We start from the raw sequence: 20,638 nt of genomic DNA, 5'->3' as shown, positions 1-20,638 counted from the left end.
AAGAAAGTAAGAAATGTAAGCTGGGTACTGGTAGCTAGAGCCTATAATCTTAGCTACCTTGGGAGACTTGAGTGTGGTTCTATGCAAGCCCAGGCACACACGTGAGACCCTTTCTTAACTGATGGCTGGATGCAGTAGCATGTACCTGTTATACTACTTATGTAGGAAGCTAGGATTGGGAGGATTGTGGTTCCAGGCCAGCCTATTTAGAAAACCCCCGAGACTTCATCTCAACATTGAAAGCTGGCTGTAGTGGCACATGCCTGTCATCTCACTTTTCATGGGAAGCCTAAATATGCAGATTGTGTTCTTGGTGTATGCCACAGAAAACAAAACAACAACAACAACAGACTATCTCAAAAATAACTAGTGAAAAGAAGGATGGATGTGTGGCTTGGGGATAGAGCACCTGTCTAACAAGCACATATTCCCAAGTTCAAACCCTACTAAGCACCCCCCCCCCAAAAAAAAGTAAGTAACATTAAAGAAAATTGATATAGTACTTACTACCTATACTTTAAAGGTGAAAAATATACATCAACAAATCCATGTATCCATGCATGCATGTGTATCTTACAAATAGAGATGACATAAAATACTAGCCATGTAATCCTAGCTACTCAGGAAGCTGAGTAAGCCAATCTGGCCAGAAAATCCATGAAACTTATCTCTAATTAACTACCAAAAGGCCAGAAGTGGAACTGTGGCTCAAGTGGTAGAATGTTTGCCTTGAAAAAAAAAAGCTCAGACAGAGCTCAGGCCTCGAGTTCAAGACCTAGGATTGGCACAAAACAAACAAAACAAAAAAGATAAACAGCCACTGAATTCTATAACATGGAAAGAATTGTAATGTATGATCAATAGGATTTATGTCAGGCACTTAAGATTGGTTTAATAACCAAAAATCTAAGTTGGGTGCTGGTAAGCTCATGTCTAGCTCATGAGGAGGCTGAGATCTAAGAACCAAGGCTTGAAGAGAGCTAATGCAGAAAAGTCCATGAGGCTCTTATCTACAATTAACCAGCAAAAAGCAAGAAATGGAGGTGTGGTTCAAGTGTTAAAGCAACACTTTCAGTTAAAAAAAAAAAAGTGAAAGCACAAGGCTCTGAGCTCAAGTCCCAATACTGGCACCAAAAAACCCCATAATGAAACATAAATAACAACAAAAAAACCCCACAAAGACAAATGACAATGAGTATATTAAAAAGATGCATCACTAGCAATCAGAGAAATGTAAATGAAAATCATAACAGGAATAGTTAGTTTATACCACTGAGTATGGCTACAATGAAAAAGTGAGGCAATGAATAGTGCTGGTTAGGATTTGGAGAAAAAGGAATCCTCATACACTGCTAACAGGACTATAAAAAGGTACAGTCTGGGGCTGGGAGGGTGGTGCAGTGGTAGAGTGCTTGCCTTGCATGCATGAGGCCCTGGGTTCGATTCCTCAGCACCACTTAAGCAGAAAAAGCCAGAAGTGGTGCTGTGGCTTAAGTGGTAGAGCACTAGCCTTGAACTGAAGAGCTGAGGGACAGTGCCCAGGCCCAGAGTTCAGGCCCGACTGACAAACAAACAAACAAAAATAAAGGTACAGTCTCATGCCTGTAATCCTAGCTACTCAGGAGGCTGAGATCTGAGGATTGTAATTGGAAGCCAGCCCAGGCAGGGAAGTCCCTGAGATTCTTAATTCCAATAATCCACTCAGAAAAAGCTGGATGTAGTAGTGTGCAAGTGATATAGTGCTAGCCTCAAGCAAAAGAAGTTCAGGTTAGCTGGGTGCCCCTGGCTCAAGCCTATAATCCTAGCTACTTAGGAGGCTGAGATCTGAGGATTGCGGTTCAAAGCCAGCCTGGGCAGGTAAGTCCGTGAGGCTCTTATCTCCAATAAACCACTAGAAAATTGGAAGTGGTGCTGTGGCTCAAGTAGTAGAGCTCTCCTTGAAGAGCACAGGGACAGTGCCCAAGCCCAGAGTTCAAGCCCCATGACAGACCAAAAAAAAAAAAAAGAAAAAAGAAAAAAAAGCAGCTCAGGGTTGGGTAGGCCCTGAATTCAAGCCCCAGAACGGGCACTAAAAAAAGCTACAGTCTTTGTATAAGACTATGCAGTACCCTGGACTGTTAAATATGGAATTACTACATGACCAAAAATTCCATCCATGGTAATGTATATTCAAAAGAAATAAATACATGTTCATCTAAAAACATATATTGACATATTCATAGCAATAGTCTTAACTATAAAATGTAAAAACAAAACCTAAATATCTGCTATCATCTGATGATTAAGTCAACCAAATGTGGCATATCTATGCAATGGAATATTATTTGGAAGTTAAAATAATTAAATAATGATACATCTTATAGGAACGGATGTTTGGAATATATAAATGAAACCCAGTAGATGCAGAAGACTACATATTACATAATATTTCATTCAGGTGAAATGCAGGTAAGTGGTTGTTGGATCTGGAGTAGGTATGAATAGAGAGTGGGAATGAGGATTAACTCTTAATATATGTCTCTTCTGAGGATTTAAAAATTATTCTAGTAACTGTAACCCCTCTGTACATCACCTTTACAATAACAGTAAAAAATAAAAATGTTCTAAAATTAAATTGAAATGGTAGAAAAATGATGACTATATACAACTTTACAGTATACATTAAATGGATAATTTTATAATGTGAAATATGTTTCAACAAAGCTAACACTTGTTAAAAAATACAGTTACCAACAAGAGTCTGATTCCTGTATTCAGACTTCTGTTCCACCATGAGTCTGCACTGGAGAACAAGCGCACTGCTGATACAATGACGGTCTCCAATAAAGCATGTTCTGTATTCTGCCAGACCTGCCATATGCAAATTATCCTGTTATTGGCTAGAGTCTGCTAATATAAGCAAACTTAAAGAAAACTTAAAAACTGGAAAGCACTATTAAATGCAATTAGGATTACCATTCTAAAAGCTCTTGTGAATCCAATGGAAATAGACACAGAGTGTAATCCTTGTAAGGAACTATCCAGTGAAAGAAATGCTATCATAGCAAAAGGTGATACTAAAAACAAACAAAAGAGGTGAGTTTAATGTAAGGCACTTTCTTCTACCATATTTTAAGTTGTCACAATCATATTAAGCAATTAACTAAAGAACTTTAACAAAAATATTAACTCCAGTAGCTCAGCAAATGGGAGTGAAGATTGACAAATGGGACTGCATCAAGCTTAAAAGTTAGTGCACAGCAAAGGATAGCCATTAGACTGCAAAGACAGCTCCAGGAGAGGCTGTATTACCAGATTTGTACATCTGACAAGGTGTGTTACCAAATATATACATCTGAAAAGATGCATAACCAGAATATAAGGAGTTTAAAATACTGAACTCCCAAATCAGTAATCTAATTGATAAACTGGATAAGCTCAACAGATTCTTCTCAGAAGTACAAATGGCCAATGAATACATGAAGAAATGCTCAACATCTCTGACCCTAAAGGAAACACAATCAAAATGACATTGAGATTCAATCTTACTCCAGTCAGAATGGCCATGTCAAGAACATAAGCAAAAATGTTGGCAAGGATATGGGAAAAAGGAACCCTAAGATACTGCTGATGGGAATGTAAACCAGTGTAACTACTATGGAAATGAATATAGAAGCACCTCATTGAGACTTGAAAACAGAAGTACCCTACAACCCAGCAATACCACTTGGGCATTTATCAGAAGGAATCTAAGTCATGATATAATCAAGGCACTTGTACACCCACATTCATTGCAGCAGTATTACATGTGTATGTATACATATATTTGCTCTATATATATAAAATATCTATATATCATACATATTATACATATATATATATGATCAAACTGACTAACCAGTATACATGGTTTAGCCATGTATAAGCCCTTATGAACAACCAACATGCATTTAACAAAAGTAAGTATCAGAAAGCAGAAACATGTCCTGGGATATAAGTACTAGTGGGATGGTGAATATAGTATATATATATATAGTATATCTAGGTACATGTGTGAAAAAGGAACAAGGAAACATGTAGACTGCTTTAAAAAGAGGGAGGTGAGAGGAGGGAAAATGATGGAGGGATTGTGATCAAGATGCACTGTCTTGTATACATAAATAGACATGTTAAAAATGAAATACCCTTATGCAAGTGACTGATACAAACATAAAAAGAAAAATCACTTGTATGCAGTATACTACTACACAAATGAGAATTTAATCATACTTAAAAAAATATTTCCAAGATAGTTTATAACACAAGATTAGGTGCTTTTATCTCCCTACCTAGGGTTAGCAAAATCCGTCTGACAACACCAATCTTCAGAAGGTTTGTTTGCTTCTCTAAGAATATAGTCACAGTTGTATGCACATCCTTTGGATAGAAAGGGTTTCGGAAAATTCCAAAGATATAGACACTCTGAATTTCCCTAAGTATCCATAGTATTATAAGTATTACCACCAAAATATAGCCAATAGTAGCTTGGAAGCTGTTTTTGGAAATCTGTGAGAAACCAGCAAAATGATGTAGCAAACTTGTTTCTAAAAGAGCCACGACTAAAATAATGATGTACATGAGGCACTGCTTCCATGTAAACTGTTTTTCTGAATCCCCAGGGAAAGGCTGAGATTTGTTTTCTACTCTGTGTCTGGTCACACTGTGTTTGAAGACAATACTCATGTCACTCAGGTTAAGGCTCAGTAAGAATCCAAGTCCAGTCATGAAAAGAACCACACCAACAGTGCTGGGAATGAAATATGATGTTACAGCTGTTCCAGCAGAAATGGTAAACATTACCAATAACCTAGAGAAAGAAAGAAGGGATTTACTAGAAAAGAAACATATTCTTTAGGAAATTTATATAAAATTTCAGTATTAAAAAAAAGTTTACCTCAAGCGGGTTGACATAGGTGAGCCTCCAAGGCCAAACTGTAAAACTTGTTCCACTGCCCATAAGAAAAGTGCGTCAGGCGGAGGCAGAGTCCCGAGTGCCCACAGAAAGGGCAAAAATATAAACAAGATGTGTAAAATCTGATTCATTTGTTCTAGAGCTGGAAAATTTACAACAAATCTACAAGAAAAGGGAAAACATTTAAGTCATATAAAAATGCACAAAAGACAGAGAGAGAGGGGAAAAAAAAACCATTAGAGAAAGGTCCTCGTCCTAACTTTCAAACAATCTAGACATATTTGACACTACCTCGATTATGTGCAAACTGCAGAGGACATATGGATGTAAGTGTGCAAAAAACATTTTTTAAAAGCCATCATTGCATTGTGATAAAACTGAACAGAGGGATTTGGAAAACATCTGTGAATTTTAAGAATTTAAAACTGCAAGTAACTTCGGGAAAAGCCAACAAGCATTCATACATTACTAGGTGGCAAAGAAATAAAGGTCTTGCCTTCTTCCTATTCTCTGTATTATTCTGCCCTCTTCTCAGATCTGATGTAACAAAAGGCAATCTTACCATTTTGTACAAGCAAGGGTGTGGTGTTCAGAACATAGACTTTTACAATTATAATCTCCTTATAGAGGAGGACTAGCTGTCTCTATAGTAAATAGAGACACTGACTCTCAGTACTGAACTTTATAGTTAAATGTAAAATTATTAAAATTGCTTCAAATAATTTAATAAAAAATTAAAGCATAGGAAAAAAAGCTGAATCAATATGTTGTCAATATTATGGACTAAGGTTAATTAAACACTGTGTCCAGAGACCAATAGGGTCAGAGTAAGTATGGATTACTAAAGACTTTCAAAAAGAAAAGTCCAAAATTGATAGCATAATTGCACTTGGATACCCAAGCTTCAAAGAGAAAGACAACTTCTGTAATATTTACCCAGTTAAAGGTTTGTTGAAGCAAATGTTTAACAATTATGAACATAATAATGATACAGACATGTGTCTATCCAGAAATACCAAGGCTGTAGCAAGTTAGAGTACCTTCAAATTGTTATAGTGGAGAATTAATGAGCACAAAGTAAATAATGTGATACTAAATTAGAGGACAATATTTTCTGTAATTTTAGAGTTCATTTCATTCTAAGAAGAAAACACTCAAGTAACAACAACAACAAAAATCAAGCCACACATCAAGCCACAAGAAAGTCAAGGAAAACATGCAGATTTGTACAGTTGTTGTTGTTTTTAAAAGACAACACTCCTCTTACACACTCATAGGATTTTTATAAAAATAATGCAAATTCAGGAAATTTACCAAAATTAGATCTATCCTTAATCTTTTTGTTCTTAAATAAGGAAAAGCACAATACAAACACAGTATCTTTATAAACAATTATAAGGATATTGGACATCAATTTACAAGTAAATTTAAGTATACCAAGTAAAACATATTTGTTTCTTGCATATATAACATAGTCTCAATTAGATGATTACTGTAGTTTTTTATGGAGAAAATGTTTAAAACTAATGTTTCTGATGACATAATAGGAATTTTCTAGAGTAAAAAAATGTCAGTCCTGAAGGGCGCCGGTGGCTCACGCCTGTAATCCTACCTAGTCAAGAGGCTGAGATCTGAAGATCATGGTTCAAAGTCACCCCAGTCAGGAAAGTCTGTGAGACTCTTCTCCAATAAACCACCAGAATAAACTGGAAGTGGTGCTGTAGCTCAAGTGGTAGACTGCTAGCCTTAAGCTGAAGAACTGAGGGACAGTGCTCAGGCCCAGAGTTCAAGCCCCATAACCAAAAAAAAAAAAAAAAAGTCCTTAAGAAAAAAGTTTCTATTATTATTTTATTGTCAAGGTGAGGTACAGAGGAGTTAGTTACATAAGTAAGGTAATAAGTACATTTCTTGTCAAACTTGTTACCCTGAAAAAAGTTTTGAACTTAACAACTATAAAAGTATTTCAAATTCTGAACATTAAGATTCATATGCCATTAGTCTGTATAGTGCCTAAAAGAATGTAAATGTATATCATTAGCCAAATAATTGCTGAGAGTCTCTGAGCTAAGCATCTAAATTTAATTCATGCTTGTGTTTACAATACAAAATGTACAAAATCATTTAAAACTATATGCAGTCTCTCTCTGTATACTTTTAAAGTAAGGGGAGAGAGAAAATTCATAAACTATGGGATGCAGCTCTCTAGTTTTCTCTTAAATCTTCTTAAATAAACCCAAGGAACAATTTGATATTTCTGCCCACTCTCCATAATTGAAGAGTGGGTGGATTTTATATATGGTTTAACTACATTGTGTCATCTCAATTTTTTTTATTTAGGTGTATTTTTCTGAAAATGAAATAAGAGGTAAAATGATCATTTTATTCTTTAGAATAGGTATGGGTGCCAGGTGCTGGAGGCTCACACCTGTAATTCTAGCTACTCAGGAGGCTGAGATCTGAAGACTGTGGTTCAAAGCCAGCGTGGGCAAGAAAGTCTGTGAGACTATTATCACCAGTAAACTATTCAGAAAAAGCTAGAAGTGGTGCCGTAGCTCAAGTGATAGAGCACTAGCCTTTAGAAAAAGAAGCTCAAAAATAGTGCCCAGGCTTTGAATTCAAGCCTAAGACTGGCACAAAAAAAAATATGGGGCTGCCTTGGTCTTTTAGATATTGTAAAAATAATCACCATAACTATCAAACATTAACCATTAAAACAGTATATTAAATTGAACAATTTAGAATTAGAAATATTTTATGTTCTTTCATTACAGAGGAGTAATGTGAAAATCTAAAGTAACAAAATAAAAAATTAACTGATTTCTTAAAATTAAAGAGCTTAGGGCTCTAAATACAAAGATATATTGTCAATGGGTATATAATTCCTAATTTCAAATGTAGTATAATGAGATAGCAACTTAAGAATTTATGTTCTGAAAATAATGTTAGCAACTTGAATTTTACAAAGAAGAAAATGTACACACACCTGACCTCATTTTTTTACTGCTAATTTAAAAAAAATCAAGCATTTATTTGTAGTATATCTTATAGTTAGTAAATGGTGGTAATATTAATAAACCAATTATAAGCCAGGAACTGCTGATTCATGCCTATAATACTTGCTAGTCAGGAGGCTGAGACTTGAGGATCTTGGTTTGAAGCCAGTTCAGGCAGAAAAATCCAAGAGCCTATTCCAATTAATGAGCAGCATGCTGGACTGGATTAGGTAGAGAATTATATATTGGTATTACATTGCCCTATCAACCACAATGTAGTTCAATTAGGTATGAAGAAATAGGAACAGAAGCTGGAGGTCAGTTTCAGCATATAAAGTATCAAGTATTTTTAAATGTTTTTTTAGTTTGGGCTTCCATAACAAAATACAAAAGGCAGGTGGCATGGTTAAAACAACAGAAATTTATTTTCTCACATTTGTGGAGGTTGGAAGTGAAGATCACAATGCCAGGGCTGGGAAGGTGGCTCAGTGGTAGAGCACTTGCCTTGGCTCGATTCCTCAGCACCACATAAGCAAAAAGAAAAAAGCCGGAAGTGGCACTGTGGCTTAAGTGGTAGAGCACTAGCCTTGAGCTGAAGAGCTGAGGGACAGCGCCCAGGCCCAGAGTTCAGGCCCCACGACCGGACCCCCCCCACCAAAAAAAAAAAAAAATTAAGTGAAGTAAGCCAGGCCCAAAGAAACATAGGTCCCATGGTTTCCCTTATTTGCAATATCTAGTATATGTCTGAGTCAAGCAGAAAAGGTCAGATAAGGTGATGTTAGGGAAATGAACCCTAAGATATGTACTCAAATGTTTTTTTCTTTCATGTGATTGTTTTTAACACATTTATAAGATTATTTCTTTGTTGCTTTGTATGTCCCTCCCCCACAGTATAACCCCTGCTTTCACTGTATTTGATGTCAGTATAATTTGTGGAGGGGACGGGGAAAAACAAATCGTTTAAATGGGGATGCAGGTGGACCCATTACAACAATGAGATGTACAAGTCGTTATGTCGAAAACGAACTTTACAACTTTGGTGCGGGGGGGGGGGGGGGGGGGGGGAGGATTGGGGGGGCAGGGAGAGGATGGGAAGGGATGGGAAGGGGAAACAAAGGAGGAGGCTACAATGCTTGATAAGAAATGTACTCATTATCTTGCCCATGTCATTGTAACCCCTCTGTACAGTATTTTCACAATAAAAAAAAAAAGAAAATAATGCAAAAAAAAAAAAAGATCACAATGCCAGTATGATCAAGTTCTGTTAAGAGCTTTTTCCCTGGCTCATGGCAGCTACCTTATCGCTATTCTCATTGCAGAGAAAGCAAGCCATCATGTGTCTCTTCTTATTGGTCTGATGGACCAATTCCTTCGACTGAGGTGCCTTTCATATCATAACCTTTCAAAAGCCCTATTTCCAAATAACATCACATTGAGGGTTGTGGCTTCTATACAAGAATTTGAGGTGGGGTGGTTGGAGAGACTGTTCAGTCTATAACATTCTATCTCTACCTTACCTTCAAATTCATGTCTTTTCACATGGAGAATACATTCATTTTATTCCAATAGAGCCCAAAGTCTTAACTTGTCCAGCAATAATAACTCTAAAGTCACATTAACTTTAAATATCACCTAAATTAAACTGAGGTACAATCTATCCTTGGTACAACAAAATCCCTTTCCAACTGAAAACCTGTAAAACTAGGTAAGTTAAGTATTTCCAAAATACAATAGTGGCACTCACATGGGAAAAACATACTCCCCCCAAAAAGGAGATGTAAGAAAAAAAGGATGATGGATCATGTGGAAGTCCCTAATGTAGTAAGAAAAATTCTTAGATGTTAAGGCTTGACAATAAGCCTTAAAATCCAAGAGTTCTGTACTTAGTAGTCCTGCCACTAAAGCTTTAGGTGGAGGGCATCTGGCCTGTTGAAACTGAGACAATGGTCTTGAAAATCTTGGAGTCACGTTGGGCATAGTTTTTCTTTCCTTTTCTTGAAGAATAGCACACATTCACGGCTGACTAGTACTAACAGCTCATCTGGTCAAATCCAAGAAGTTTATTTATTTCTACCTGTCTCCATCTCTTTCAATTTAAACTGGCAGTGTTTCTATTCAAATAATCCCATATGTGCTTTATGTGATAATTTAGTCACATCTTTGATACTCTCATCACTTTTTTACGATATGTATAGATGGTAAATTTCCAAATCATCATTTTTCTTAACTCCTCCATCTTTTTTGTTTTGTCTTTTACTTTAAACAGGAAGAATCAAGCTATTTCTTCACTTTCCTTCACATTCTCCTTACATAAAAATCCAATTTAATCTCCTACAAAATCTGACTTGTACAAAACACGAGCACACACTTGCACAAAACACCAGCACATACTTTAATGAAGTTGTTTCTACTTTAGAACAAGGATTACTCTTCTTCCAGTTTCCAATGACACATTCATCATTTCCATCTGAGACATAATTACCCTTAATGACTCAATTTCTAGTAGGTATGTCAAAACACTTCCACCTTCTACCCATTACCCAGTTATAAAGAATTTGTTATAGCAGCATCTTACTTCTCAGTACTAAAATCTTAAGTTTTGGCTACTATAACAAAATAAAAGAGGATGATTTAAACAACAGAAATTTATTTTCTCACAGTTCTGGAGGTTAGAAGTCCAGGATCAGGCTGTCAGTATGTTCAAGTTCTGGTGAGGGCTTCCTTTCTGGCTTAGGATGGCTGCCTTCTTGCTGTCTCTTAGGAGGATACTAATCCCATTAGACTAGGGTCCCACCTTCAGACCTAATTATTTCTCAAAAGCTCCATCTCCAAATAAACATTACATTGGGATTTTGGACTTCACTATATGGCTTTTCCAGGGAATAAACATTCAATGCATAACATTTTTGTACATTTCTACCTGGACACTAACCTGGGAAAGAGAAAGCTGCAATCTACAGAAACAGAGAAAGAAAAGTCAGATTTAGAAAAGGTAAGAAAATGATATTATCAAGCAATTTTGCAAATTCTTTTTAAAATTTTTACTCTATAAATTAAAAATCAAAATTTCTCTCTATATCGTTCTTATAAGAAAATTAGAAATATATTTTCTATTCATGTTACATTTACTCAATCTTAATATTTATGTGTATAAATTTTAATTTACCCCTGCCCCAGAAAGTTCTGTTTCTTGTCCCTGGTTTCAACCAGGCTTTTTTGTTTTAATGTTGATTATCTATAGTGAAGTACAGGATTGAAAACTTGCTTAAAACCTCTAAATGGACATTTTGTTTCTTCAATAAGATTTAACAAGTGTTTTAAAATATGAAATTTTAGAGACTAGTCTGAAAATTAATCAAAACAACTTACCACCCAGTGGCACAGTCTTCATGATTTTTAATAATAGATTTACTATTTTTAAACACAAAAAAAGAGCTCTCTTATCAGGTATACTTAAAAACAAAGCAAGTTATAAAGAATATGATAGGCTTTTACCTGTGTGCAAGATCCACAGAAACAAAGAAAAAAATATAAAGTGGTCTCATGAGAGGAATGATTTCATAAGTATCCTGGGTTTGGAAAGTTGCAGTCTCTGTAGCTGTGTTTACAATTAATGAATATTCTCCTATACATAGTGTCATCCATCCAAAGACAAAGAGTAGAACAGTGCCTCCGGTACTACCATACAGCAAGGTTATTCTATTTGGGAGCAAATACCATGTTCCAAGACCGCACATCAACCCAGCAAGAACAGAATGGAACACTGTATTGACTACATATTTCTTGCCAGGAATCAGAAATTTGACAGTCTCAGCCCCAGTACAGCTTGTAAATTCATGGTCATCTTCCTCTGCTAAAATATCTGTGGTTAGTATTCGTTCTACTGTTGCCGATTTTGTTTTGGCATATAAACTTGTTAACTGGATAACAAATGCAGTGAAAAGCATTAGTCCACCTGAAAAAGCTGCTGTAGAGTAGTCTTTCAGGACACCTAGTTGATACAAAAGTGTCCCAAGTCCACCCAAAACCCATGGCATCAGAAAGAGGATAATCTGATTGACGTATATATAAGGAGGGGCACAATAGCCTAATTTGAGTCGAGGGCCTCCGAGAACAGTCTGTGGGAAGCGCTTCAGAAGGAAGTCCTGTTTGTAATCATTCAGCAGAGGAACATTTGGACTCATGCTTCTCATTCAGGATTAGTCTGAAAGCCACATCCTTTTTCATAATCAGCAGGCTCTATGAAAAAGAAAAAAAATGCTATTTGAAAATGTCACATTTAAAATCTGGAGTAGAGGGTGGGAGACACTAATTCTATTTTATCTCCTTAATTCCTTTCAGGGAAGGATTTATAATTTCATTTGTAGATAATAGATTTATTATTTTTAAACTCTAAGGAGAGCCCTCTTATCAGGGCTCCACTGCCTGACACATACTAGGCACTAAATTTTTTTAAAAAAAACACAAAATAGATATACTAAAGTTATATTTCAAGTTTTTAATGAGATCATAATCTTTATTACACAGAACATAATATTTAAATTTGGATCTAACTTTTTCTGAGGTCACAGTCCCAAAAAACTAGTACTCTCACCAGATGCCAGCAGCTTGTACCTGTAATCCTAACTACTCATGAGGACTACAGCTCAAAGACAGTCTGGGCAGGAAAGTCCATGAGACTCTTACCTCCAATAAACTACTTTTAAAAAAAGCCAAAAGTGGAGCTGAGGCTCAAGTGGTAGAATGTTAGCCTTCAGCAAGAAAAAAAAACCCCAGGGACTGCACCTAGGCCTTGAGGGCTGGTGTGTGCACACACATCCATAAACTAATACTCAATTTAAATCTGCCACTAGTTTCATCATTCCCCATTGTTTTTGCTGTTTAACTTTTTATTCTATTACAAGGGTCTACAAACTTTGTGTCCAAATGACTGAGCAAATATTTTCAGCTTTAGTTCAGGCTCTGTTATTATAACTCTACTGTGTTGCTGTAAAAATCAATCATAGAGCCAGGCGCTGGTGGCTCATGCCTATAATCCTAGTTACTCAGGAGTCTGAGATCTGAGCATCACAGTTTGAAGCCAGCCAGGCAGAAAAGTCCCCGTGAGAATCTTTTCTCTTTTTTTTTTTGGTCGGTCGTGGGCCTTGAACTCTGGGCATGAGTGCTGTCCCTCAGCTCTTCAGCTCAAGGCTAGCGCTCTACCACTTGAGCTACAGCGCCACTTCCAGTTTCTGGTGGTTTATTGGAGATATGAGTTTCATGACTTTCTTGCCAGGGCTGGCTTTGAACCTGGATCCTCAGATCTCAGCCTCCTGAGTAGCTAGGATTACAGGCATGAGCCACAGGCGCCCAGACCGTGAGACTCTTATCTCCAATTAACCACTCAAAAACCAGAGGTAGAACTGTGGCTTGAAGTGGTAGAGTGCTAGTCCTAAGCAAAAGAAACCAGGGATAGAGCCCAGGCCCTGAGTTCAAGCCCCACGACTGACAAAAAAAAAAAAAAAAAATCACAGAAAAAACCATACATAAACAAATGTGTTTTCCAACTAAACTTTACAATTTACCCAAATGGGCTAGACTCAGACAGGGTCATAGTGTATCTATGACCACTCCCACTGTATCAAATATATTCCTCCATAATTTCCTTGGAGGAAAAAGCAGAAGGCAATACTATTAATACCACACTTCACTACAGTGAATTAAAGATATCCCTGTAATTTAAGAATAAGTAGGACTTACAATAGAAATCCATACTGTCACTAGGTCTGATGTATGTGAATTTTTTCTCAGAGAGTTAAGAAAAAAACTGACCATTTCTACAGTATTGAGGGAAATCAAGAATTACGATGAGGTGGCTAGCTAGAAAAGGGAGCCAGAAAGTGGTATTATATAACTGTATTTTCTAGCTCCATGTTAGAAAATCAACTAACAAATCTATTTTCCTTTTAATAGTTCTGATCTCTTGTAAAGTTTATTTTGTTTCCATCCATCTGGTGGACTACCCTATGATCACATCCCAAACAATGGAATATTCTGATGTTCTGTTTTGAGATAGACATCTACAAATATAGCTGCCTATGATATACTGAAAAATAAAATAAAAACTGCTGATTCTATTTGCATTAAAAACAAAGAATATACCACAAATGTGTGGTTATGTAGTTTGTATATGTATTACAAGTTTCAAAAAGGGTACTATGTACACTGTGTGCATTTAATATGTAACATCTGAAACCTATTCAAATTTCTAGATGCCCTCCAGACAACTCCATGTCCTACAAACATACCCTGTGCTTTTCCTCCTGTGTATCTATTGCTTATGTCTTCTCTTTGCCTAAGATATATTCTCTTCCCTTCTCTAATTAGTAATTTTATTGAACTTCAAGGCTCAGTCTAGTCAGGCTCTGGTGGCTCACACCTGTGATCCAGCTACTAGCTGAAATCTGAGGATGTATGTTCCAAGCCAGCCCAGGCAAGAAAGCCCAGAAGACTTATCTCCAATTAACCATCAAAGAGCCAGCGTGGAGGTGTGGCACAAGTAGCAGAGTGCCATTCTTGAGTGAAAAAGCTAAGGGACAGTACCTAGGCCCTGAATTCAAGCCCATCTATTAACAACAACAACAACAAAAAGATCCAATTTAGGCACTAGTCACTCCTACCTATAATCCTTCAATCTGGACAGAAATGTCTAGGAGATTTCTCCAATTAAGGAGCTAAATGCTAGTCTAGAGGTGTGCCTCAAGTGGCAGAGTGCCAACTGAGAGCATGGACACTGAGTAACAGTGAGAGTCCTTGAGTTCAGGCCTCTTAAAAAATTACTCCATCTAATCATTTTAGAAAAAGTTGTAAAGTACTTGGGTTCAACTGTCTCTTCTCTCTTACATACATATAGACATTGCTTATTTAAAAGAGACTGCTTGCTCTATATTGTAAGTGTACTTACTGAAGTACATATGAGATGAGTAGTGATTTCTTGTATGGTAAACCTCTTTTCATACACATTTCTTTTCTCTACTAGTAGTAAGATATTTGTGGAAAGGAACAAATGCTGAGATTGAGTCTCACACATTTAGTAGAATATTAATGATTAAAGTTAGAAAACCTATTTTCCTGTTTCAAAGGAAAGATGTGAGAATTTTCCATTTTTGAAACTTCTTGCACAATACCTTGCCCCACACAAAACAGTAAATGCAAAAACTGTACATCCTGTTTAAAAGCAAGCTCAAAGTTTCTTCATTTATTTTTCTGTTATAGGACTGGGCATGGTGTCAGTTGATATTACTGGCTCAGGAAAGATTTTTTCTAAAGTAGGACAGCCAAAGCAACAAATGATAAAGATGGCCCTGGCTGAGGTATAGAACTTCTTTTTACCCACATAAAACAAAACGGTGGAGAATTTAAAGATCTGGAGGCCCATTTTTAATTTGGTCATTTTCCTACACTAAGGTATGGAGTTCACACCGAGAGAAGGGAAAATGTAGAGCAGGAGTCAAAAGCCACAAAATAAGGGAGGAATAATTAAGAATTAAGTGAGAACACCAAGAAGTAAAAGAGAATATAAATATAAGTTCATGAAGAAGCCTTAGAAACATGGAAGAGAAAATTTGGTGGGGATTTGAGTTATTTTATTTTATTTATTTATTTTTTTTATTTTTTTTAATTTTATTTTATTTTATTTGAGATTTGAGTTATTTTAATGGGGTACTTTTTAAAAAGGCTGCAGGCCAGATGCTGGTGGCTCACACCTATAATCCTAGCTACTCATGAAGCTGAGATCTGAGGATGAAGGTTCAAAGCCAGCCCAGGCAGAAAACTCTGAGATTCTTGTATCCAATTAACCACGAAAAAAGGCAGAAGTGGAGCTGTCGCTCAAGTGGTAAAGTGCTAATAAGCCAAGAGACAGTGTCCATGCCCTGAGTTCAAGATATGCACACAGTGCTATGACAAGGAAAAGTTAAGAGTATATTAGTGATGGAGGAATGTGGTACACAAGGAAAAAAAATGAGGGAAATTTGACACCAAATTAGACTTAAAGACTGATTTAAACTATGGATATTTTAAAACATTAAGAATACTAAGAAAATGGATACATATTTTTTTCTAGCAATTCATTAGAAGGAAAGGGGACAAAAAAACAAAAGGGTGTTCATTATGACATTTTCATACATAGGTACAATGTATCACTATCAAACTTATCCCTGTCAATCATATTTCCCATCTCCCTTCCTCCTTTTTAAAATAATTTCAGTAAGTTTCATACATGTAAATAAACATATTCATCCCCATCATCCTTTCTGTAAGCCTTCCCACTTCTTGCTGATACTTGTGCCCCTAACAGAGACTGTTTCACTTTACTGTTAGTTATTTTATTTTTTAATGTATATTAATTGCACCAAGGGTTTTACTATGGCATGTTAAGACACATATATATACTATATTTTAACCAAATCAAACTTCTTTCTCTTTCTGCATCCCTTCAACCCCCATGTTGATCAAAAACTTTCACTGAAGTTCTTTATGTCATCTTCATCCATAGCTGTAATATATTTTGAAAGTATGCACTCTCTCCTCCCCCTCTCCTTAAACAGTCCCATAGAATCATGATTCTCTATTTAAATGTGTGTGTGCTCACACACATTAAAAATTAAATTACAAATCTGGGACGTTTAAGAAGTTATTTAAGAACTAAAACTATGTGTCACCTAAATAATTTTAGGTCCTTAGGAAGCTGAGAACAGGAGGTTCATGCTTCAAGGTTAATATAGAGTGAAATATGCATGAGACCCTTTCTAATAAGCTCATGGCTAAGCAGAGTGGTGCACATCTGTCATTCAAGTTGTGTGGGAAGCTCAGATTGGAAAACTGGTGAAACTTTACCTCCATGGAGGGAAGCTGGACAGTGGTACATACTTGTGATCTTAGAAATAATGCTAAACCTAAAATAGGTGAGTTTGTGGCTCAGGAATGCTCCCTGGTAGGAAACAACAACCTATTCTTTACAGCAAAATAAAAATAGAAACAAACAAACCAGCAAAAATGACAAAAAGACAGAGGAAAAACTAGGCAGGAACAAAGGTAAAAGCACCCTAAAGCCCTGAGTTTAAAACCATCAACATGTCCCAATTTTTAAAAAAGAATTTAAAAATATTTTCTTTGGGGCTGAGAAGGTGGCTCAGTGGTAGAGCGCTTGCCTTGCATGCCTGAGGCCCTGAGTTCGATTCCCCAGCACCACATAAGCAAAAAGAAAAAAGCCGGAAGTGGCGCTGTGGCTCAAGTGGTAGAGCGCTAGCCTTGAGCTGAAGAGCTGAGGGACAGCGCCCAGGCCCAGAGTTCAGGCCCCACGACCGGACCCAAAAAAATAAAAAAATAAAAAAATAAAAAAATAAATAAATAAAAAGAAAAAAAAATATTTTCTTTGCAGGAAGCAATAGTATAATTTATATAAATTTATATAAATGTTAACCTGGATTATTTGCACTGAAAATAAAGTCACAGAGTAATAATTTGGTATATGCTTCTGAGAGGCTGAATTCTTGGAAGAATTTGGATGTACTTAATGTTGCTATCTCTAGCACAGTTGAATGAAAATGGCTCAAGACTGAGGAAACAAAAGCTGTGAAAAAAGGAGCTTAAGGGATAAAGATGGCATCACAACACTGACTTAGGCCATATGCTTTCTTCATATGCTACTCTGAATGTAGGCCAACAAAATCAAGACAGAAATGTTGCTTTATTTAGGATCTGACTCATATTTCTTATGAATTACCAGAAGGACAAGAAGTTGGCAATCTACTGGGAGGGAATTCTTGGTTATCCAAAGTTTACTCCAACATGACACCTGACTAAAAAAACCTTGAAACAAGAAAGTAACAAAATATAGCAGTTTGGATTATACCAAATATGTAGTTTTCTAAGGTTAGCAAAAATAAGTAAATAAATTTATATACATAGAACTTTTAGCAATTGTCTTCATTGTTTTATTTATGTTTACCTTAATTTTTTCCCTTGTATTAGAGTGTGGTGTGTCCTGACTGCAATCCTAGCTGCAATCCTAGGTGGCAGAGACTGGTAAAATCATGTTCTAGGTCGACCAGGAAAAAAAGTTTGCAAGATCCTATGTCAATCAATAAAAAAGCTAGACACTGTGGTGTAAACCTATCATTGCAACTATGCTGTTCCCAGTTATGTGGGAACTATAAATAGGAGGATCAGGGTCCCAGCCAACCAGAGAATAAATGCCAAATTCTATTTTTCAAAAATAAAGCAAAAAGGACTGGGGGTTGCTCAAGTGAGACAGTGCATGCCTAGCCAAGTGGAAGGCCCTGAGTTCAAAATCCAGTACCTCCAAAAAGAATTTCATATTTACATGAACAGTGTGCACTAAATGTATTTTACAAAACTGAAAAGGAAATCTATTAAAGTTTTAATTATCCCAACAATCCCTACATATACTAATTTTGGAAGGAGAAAATGTTGTGTCTGGAAAAGAAATAAGCTAGCCAGCCTGTTTTTCAGTACACAAAAAAGCATGATATAAATTAAAACAAATCAACACTGAACTGTGATGGACAGAAAAACATTTGTGACCACCAAAGTAGTTCTAAAAAGTATGTAGACATGGATTTTTTAAAAAATAGTCTGGTGATAACTGTTGAATGTGCCAGTCAGAATGCAGAGATACAAAGACAGCTATCACTATAATTCTAAATTGTTATTTCCCCAAAGATGATATTCAGGTAGCCAACAAGCCAGGGTATGAAGATCAGCAACATTATTCATTAGAGAAATGCACATCAAAATCATAATGAGATACCACTTCAAATTCCCTAGATTGCTTAAAATAACTAGAATAACTATTGACAAGGTTATGGAGAAAGTAAAAACCCTCAAACACACCTAGTAAGAATGGAAAATGGTGCAGTTAATTTGGGAGAAGCAATTCCAATCATAGGTATTATACTCAAGAGAAATGAAAACACATCTACACAAATCTTTACACCAAAAATATTGTTACTGTCAAAAAATGGAAACAACGCAAATATTCATCAATAGCTGAATGGCTGAAGGAGGGCACATCAACATAATGGAAAGTAATGAAGTAAATATATACACAATATGGGTAAACTGAAAACATTATTCTACTAGTGGTGAGGAATGATGACTTGTGACAATAGAGAGCCTGTGAATGATATGGTACGTACTGAGGCAGGTACACATGTTTCTCGCCTGATAATTTTATATGGCCTTCAATATGGCCCTTGGCAGAAACAAGGTTCTCTGGCCCTGTGGAAGAAGTCAGTCACAACCCACATTTACATAAAATGTCCTATTAGTATAGGCAAATCTGTGAGATAGTAAATAGATTAGTGGTGGCCCAGAGCGGGCAGAGATAGTGACAGTGGACCAAGGGAGATTTGAAGGATAAATGTTCTAAAACGATAGTAAAGGCTCTGTGACTAAACTAAAATGTGTCCATTTTAAATGTGACAAATGTAAGGAATGTGAATTACGTTTCAATACAGCTCGTACCACTAAGAAAGAAACGATCGTTTGTGTTTCCTGCAGCAACTAATAACAGAAGCAACCCTTTCAATCGGAAAAATACAAGTAATCCGCAAGTGCTCCAAACAGTTAAACTGCTAAAAATTTTAACAGGTGAGCTGGAGGCTGTGAGACAGTTTGGGGCATTGAGGGATTGGGGGGCAGGGGGAGGGGGAGGGAAGCAGCAGTAGCTATCGCGAAAAAAAATGTCCTAATTACAAGAATGACTTAATGAAAAGAAAGGAAACCACCAAAACAGTTGACCGTAGCGAAAAGGGGGCTGAGGAATGGAACCCTGGCTACTCGGGAGGCTGAGACCTGAGGATCACGGGTGCAACCAATTCACCGCCAGCAGGGAAGCTGGGGCTCACGTGGTTTTGAGGGCCAGCCTGGAGGGAAAAATGCTCAGGGAGACGGACAGATCGATCCCGGGGGCCCTGAGTTCAAGACCCCTGGGCACCAGCACACGCTAAACCAGCCGTGCGTTCAGAGGGCACAGATGGGTGCAGAGCAGGTAGCTCGGAGGCAGGATGAGCGACGTGCGGCGGTCAGCGGCGTGCACTGGGGTACAGGGAGCCGAGCCCCCAGCGGAACGACCTAGTCCCGGCGAGGGGGCTTTCCTTCGACCCACGGGGCTAGCGGGCCGGGCGGTCAGCTAAGGGGCGTGGGGGGCGCACCGACGGGAAAGCACGGCCCCTCTCCCCCAGGGACCCACGGGCCTTTCCCGGGACGGGGCTCCGGAGGGCTTCGCCCGACCCCGACCCCTCACCGCCTGGGCTCGGCGCGACGGCCCCGCGCTGGCAGGGCCCCACGGCAGAGCCCGCCGAGTCCGTTCCGGTGGTCGTCGAAGCCAGGCCGGGCTGGGAAGCCGAGGCGAGTGTCGGGGAGGGGGCACGTACCTCGCGTCACCCGAGCGGAGAGGAGACCGGGAGGCACTGCATGTCTGTCGGTAAACTGAGTCCGGCGCTCCCTCTGGGACGCTGGAGGCTCCGGAACGCGGAAGCCGAGAAGCCGCCGCGGCCCCCAAACGAGCTAAACGCCAAGCCTCCCGGGCCGCTCCCCGTTGCCATGGTTAACGTCAACTCCCGCCAGAGCCTCGCGAGAGGCGCCGGGCGCGCGCGCGCGCTCGCGCTCGGGAGGCGGGGCCGACGCCGGCTCGCCTCGTTCCCCGCCT

At 37.9% G+C, this 20,638-nt stretch overlaps 1 protein-coding gene across 1 annotated transcript in view; it reads right to left on the bottom strand.

The window, feature by feature from the left end:
- The window catches only part of Pcnx4 (pecanex 4), a 31,922-nt gene extending 11,284 nt beyond the window's left edge, over positions 1-20,638 (bottom strand). Inside the window, exons 1-6 of the mRNA XM_042682576.1 lie at positions 20,364-20,638; positions 11,419-12,162; positions 4,913-5,092; positions 4,308-4,825; positions 2,956-3,056; positions 2,731-2,850 (exon numbers count right to left, since the gene is read on the bottom strand). Of these exons, the coding sequence (XP_042538510.1) occupies positions 2,731-2,850; positions 2,956-3,056; positions 4,308-4,825; positions 4,913-5,092; positions 11,419-12,116 (1,617 nt within the window). The 5' untranslated portion in view covers positions 12,117-12,162; positions 20,364-20,638. The remainder of the gene's footprint in view (positions 1-2,730; positions 2,851-2,955; positions 3,057-4,307; positions 4,826-4,912; positions 5,093-11,418; positions 12,163-20,363) is intronic.

Source organism: Dipodomys spectabilis, unplaced genomic scaffold (assembly GCF_019054845.1).
Source record: "Dipodomys spectabilis isolate Male_0828 unplaced genomic scaffold, ASM1905484v1 ptg000073l, whole genome shotgun sequence".
In the NCBI taxonomy this organism is placed as follows: domain Eukaryota; kingdom Metazoa; phylum Chordata; class Mammalia; order Rodentia; family Heteromyidae; genus Dipodomys; species Dipodomys spectabilis.
Note: the sequence above shows the minus strand (reverse complement) of the source record. Positions and strands in the feature narration are given on the sequence as shown.